This window comes from Kryptolebias marmoratus, unplaced genomic scaffold, assembly GCF_001649575.2.
Source record: "Kryptolebias marmoratus isolate JLee-2015 unplaced genomic scaffold, ASM164957v2 Scaffold279, whole genome shotgun sequence".
Lineage (NCBI taxonomy): Eukaryota > Metazoa > Chordata > Actinopteri > Cyprinodontiformes > Rivulidae > Kryptolebias > Kryptolebias marmoratus.
In genome coordinates, this window is record NW_023666013.1 from 1 (window position 1) to 4,247 (window position 4,247).

The following is a 4,247-nucleotide window of genomic DNA, read 5'->3' on the forward strand; positions in this document are numbered from 1 at the left end:
TTTTAAAGGTGCTCTATCTTATTCTGCTCACCTAGTTTAGTTTTAATCACACTTCTAACGTCAGGCGGACTCAGCAGAAGAAAGAAAACGATATTTTAGAATATAAAATATCTGGTTTTCTGTTTCTTAACAAATCCGCACATGATTTTTCTTCCTCTTTCACGCACCTAAAAATCAATCGTTCCTAGAAAGAAAACGTCTTTCCTTTCCATCAGAGGTTTATTAGATGTTTTTTGGTATTTATCACAGCTTATTTGACCGAAACACTCATAGTTTTCCACACAGTAGATTGAATTACTTGTGTTTCTGTTTCCGTTTTTTTTCCAACATGACTGAGCTGTAATTCACAGTAAAGATCGTCCCGAAGTGTTTTTAATCTGTCCCAAACATCTGGAGCTCTGTGACAATCTACTGAATCTTTCTTCATCTTATCTAATATGGCATCATAAAGGTGCTCTAACTTACTCTGCTTACTAGTTTAGTTTTAATCACATTTCTAATGTCAGGCTGACTCAGCAGAAGAAAGAAAAATACATTTTAAAATATAAATATAATACGAGACAACAAAAAAATCTGTTGTTTAGAATTACATATAATTTGTTCCCCTATCAGTTTACACAAACAATAAAGTTCCTTCTTATGTATGTTCTCCACTAAATCTTAAAGATGACATATTAATGGCCTTTTCCCCCACTTGTGGATTTAAGATTCAAAGTCTTACCTAAGAAGACTACACAACGTCGATCGAAGGCATGGGAGAAATGTTGTAATTTTGTGTAATTTCTGTGCTACACTTTGCTGATGTATCATAAATATTTGTGTTGTTTTGACCGTAACGAGGGGCAAATTGTTATCTTTGTAAACTGCTCTCCTGTAGCAGTCCTGTAGCCCAACTCTGTCCTTTAGCAAAGCTCCTTGCATATTAATTTTAATTGTCGGAATGGCCACCGAGCCACATTAGTTTAGCACTTTGTTACACCTCAAACATGATATTTAATTTTCTGCTTTACTGCTCACCAATCAAAGAAACCGGTGTGATATTGATGGCAGTGCACTGGCAACAGAGATGGAAAACCGAATAACTAAAACTGCTTTTTTTTGCTAAAACTAAAGTTGTTTTAGGTGTGTGTTTTAGACATCATTAGGCTGTAAATGTAATGGTTGTAAGAGTTTATTGCCAATAAACTATTAAACCTGCATGTTCATCAGTGAAGTCTCAACCTTCACAGTAAACACTTAAAGACAAAACAAAACAAGCTCTACAGATGACAGGACTGCAGTGCTACAGGTTGACCAGCAGATGGAGCCAAACTCCGTATAATACTATTTCTGCTCATGACTACACGTTAGCATTCAATACTCATTTCCGTGTAATTTTGCACTTAAATAAAAGAACATATAAACCATGTACTAAAGTTAATAATTAATGCCTCATTAAAAGAAGATCGCTCTGTAGAGGAGGTGGGTGGCTCTTAAAAGAGCCTTTGTTTCTCAGTGCGAGGAGCAGGAAGTCTACTTGGAGCTGGTGTATTTGGTGACGGCCTTTGTGCCCTCGGACACGGCGTGCTTGGCCAGCTCTCCGGGCAGCAGGAGGCGCACGGCGGTCTGGATTTCCCTGGAGGTGATGGTGGATCGCTTGTTGTAATGAGCCAGGCGGGAGGCCTCGGAGGCGATGCGCTCGAAGATGTCGTTGACGAACGAGTTCATGATGCTCATGGCCTTGGAGGAGATGCCGGTGTCGGGGTGCACCTGCTTGAGCACCTTGTAGACGTAGATGGCGTAGCTCTCCCTCCTGGTCTTCCTCTTCTTCTTGGTTCCTTTGCCGGCGGTCTTGGTGACGGCCTTCTTGGAGCCCTTCTTGGGCGCGGACTTCGCGGGTTCAGGCATGGTTCGAGTCGGTGTGTTCTGCTGAGGAGGGGGCGAGTTTTCTTATAGGCGCTCCGAGCTAATGTGAGTGCGCCGTAACCCGGCTGCGATTGGCTGAGCCGCTCAGACGTTAAACGGGGCGTTTCCATGGAAACAAGGGGCGGACTAGAGAAACAAGCGAGGAGAAAAGGAGAAGGAGAGACTCAGCTGTTCGTCTAAATCATCTAGATTAAAGGATTGAGCTAAAACATTTTTCTGTGATCCAGGATTAAAGAGTAAAGATCTTTGAGTTTAAAACAAAGCGGCTAAAAGTAAAAAACATGTAGTTTATAGGAATCAATGCAAAGTGAAAAGGTGTGATGGCTTTCAAAGGATAAAAAAGATCAGTTTACTAGTTTTCTTCTTAAACAAAAATGCCCACATTTAATTGTATATATTTGTTGTATCCGAGTACAAATATCAGCACTGGTGAAGCTTCAAAAAGTCAAACAAACATACAGCAGAAAGATGTGCCTTTTCATTTAGCTTTATTTTTTAAAGTCGTTCTGAAAGTAAAAATAAACAACCACAAAGGAAAAGAAGACAAGACATCAAAACAGACAAATTGACTGAAACAGGAAACGTATCTTACAACTAGGTGTTCAAGTATATATTCTTCCTGTAGTTTGTCAATATTTTTAAAACTTTTAGTGTCGAGTTTGGTCACAGGACCTTTTGTGACAAGGGGCATGAGCTACATTTATAAATTTGATGTAGTGTTGTGAAATATGTAGACATTTTAGTGTTTCCTTACCCACACTTCATTTTATGACTTATCAGTTTAAATGTATCATTAATTTAAAAGTCATGAATCCATTTTTATCAGCTTTATAATTAACCATTGAGGCGCTCAGCTCTGTCAGAGGGTTGGGCGGCCCTGAAAAGGACCTTTGTTGTTTGCGGGGAGCAGCAGCTGAGCTCAGCCTCCGAAGCCGTAGAGAGTTCGGCCCTGTCTCTTGAGGGCGTAGACCACATCCATGGCGGTGACAGTCTTCCTCTTGGCGTGCTCGGTGTAGGTGACGGCGTCCCGGATGACGTTCTCCAGGAAGACCTTCAACACACCGCGGGTCTCCTCGTAGATGAGACCCGAAATGCGCTTGACTCCGCCGCGGCGGGCCAAGCGGCGGATGGCTGGCTTGGTGATGCCCTGGATGTTATCACGGAGGACTTTGCGGTGACGCTTGGCGCCTCCTTTACCGAGACCTTTACCTCCCTTTCCTCTTCCAGACATGTTGTTACGATTATAGAACGCAAATGAGGAGGTCCTGCGAATTCACAGGGCTTTATGTCGGTGCAGAGGACGTGTTAGAGGATGGGGGAGGGGCTACCGTTCTTCTTCCCTGGTTCTTTAAAATCAACTTCCTTGTTCTGGCCCCACCACGTGACCAAAACAGGACTTGCTGTCATAATAGACAGGATGTCAAGAATGGACGGATATGAATTAAACTCACAGAATGTAATCACCTGGTCCACTTCTACATCTGATTAACTTTTGGGGTCGACCCCGTTTAAAATGGCCGCCACAGCAAACACTAAAATAACTCTGACTCAGTGTCAGCTAAGCCTCAGAGCTCTGACATGAACACAGTTTCTGGTGATGACAGAACGTCTCCATGAAAGTGTCCCTGGTGTCCACATTCATCCAATTCAGACAGAGTCGGAGTCCAAACACCGCAGGACCTACTGTCAAGTTGAAGACACTTTAAAAACCCAAAAGGAACTGAGAAGAGACACAAACGGACACCGGGTTGAAGTTTTACTTGCAGCGAGGGGAGACGGCCTCTCTGCTATGCAGCAGCTTCCTTCTCCAACAACAGGTTCCCATTGTCTGATTTGATTAACAAACATGATTAACAAACAAAAACACTGGTGGAGAACTAGGGTTGACAAAATAAAATCATGGAACAATAATAAATAAAGGAAAAAAGTTAACATCAATGAGTGAATAAAACGATGATAAATTATATACATTTTTCCATCATCTACGCTCGCAGAAGAATGTCAGAGCGACTGAGAACGTGCTGGAGTTCGGTGAAAAGCTGCTGGTCACTGGTCTCCTTAGGGGCCGTAGTTTGTTAGATCAAATTTACAGGCCCCCGATTGTTGGGGGGTCTCTCTGGGCTTCACCCTTAAGGTGTGCTGAGCTGAGATCTGCTCAGTGAGCTTCAGCATGTTATTTATAAACTTACTTTGAAAACGAACACCTCTCGCATTCAGAAGTCCTAGCATGAGCTTGGAGCTCGTGTTTGGATGGGTTCTGTGGACGTCAAGCACCACGCGGTCCAGAAGTAGAGACATCAGGAAGGGAGGGAGGACAGGGTATTTAGCTGTAAATACCTTAG

General features: G+C 42.7%; 2 protein-coding genes across 2 annotated transcripts; both read right to left on the reverse strand.

Annotated features, from left to right (window-relative positions):
* Nucleotides 1-1,178: 1,178 nt before the first annotated feature.
* Nucleotides 1,179-1,889, reverse strand: LOC108229778 (histone H2B 1/2-like). Its single transcript, XM_017405450.3, has one exon. It carries the CDS (start codon nt 1,885-1,887, stop codon nt 1,513-1,515), a length of 375 nt encoding a protein of 124 aa, XP_017260939.1. The 5' UTR covers nt 1,888-1,889; the 3' UTR covers nt 1,179-1,512.
* Nucleotides 1,890-2,519: 630 nt separating this feature from the next.
* LOC108229777 (histone H4) lies at nt 2,520-3,141 on the reverse strand. The gene has a single exon (XM_017405448.3). It carries the CDS (start codon nt 3,134-3,136, stop codon nt 2,825-2,827), a length of 312 nt encoding a protein of 103 aa, XP_017260937.1. The 5' UTR covers nt 3,137-3,141; the 3' UTR covers nt 2,520-2,824.
* Nucleotides 3,142-4,247: the final 1,106 nt, after the last annotated feature.

Excerpts from the sequence above, each read along its gene's own strand:
- LOC108229778 (XM_017405450.3), bottom strand. The coding sequence starts at position 1,887 with ATGCCTGAACCCGCGAAGTCCGCGCCCAAGAAGGGCTCCAAGAAGGCC.
- LOC108229777 (XM_017405448.3), bottom strand. The coding sequence starts at position 3,136 with ATGTCTGGAAGAGGAAAGGGAGGTAAAGGTCTCGGTAAAGGAGGCGCC.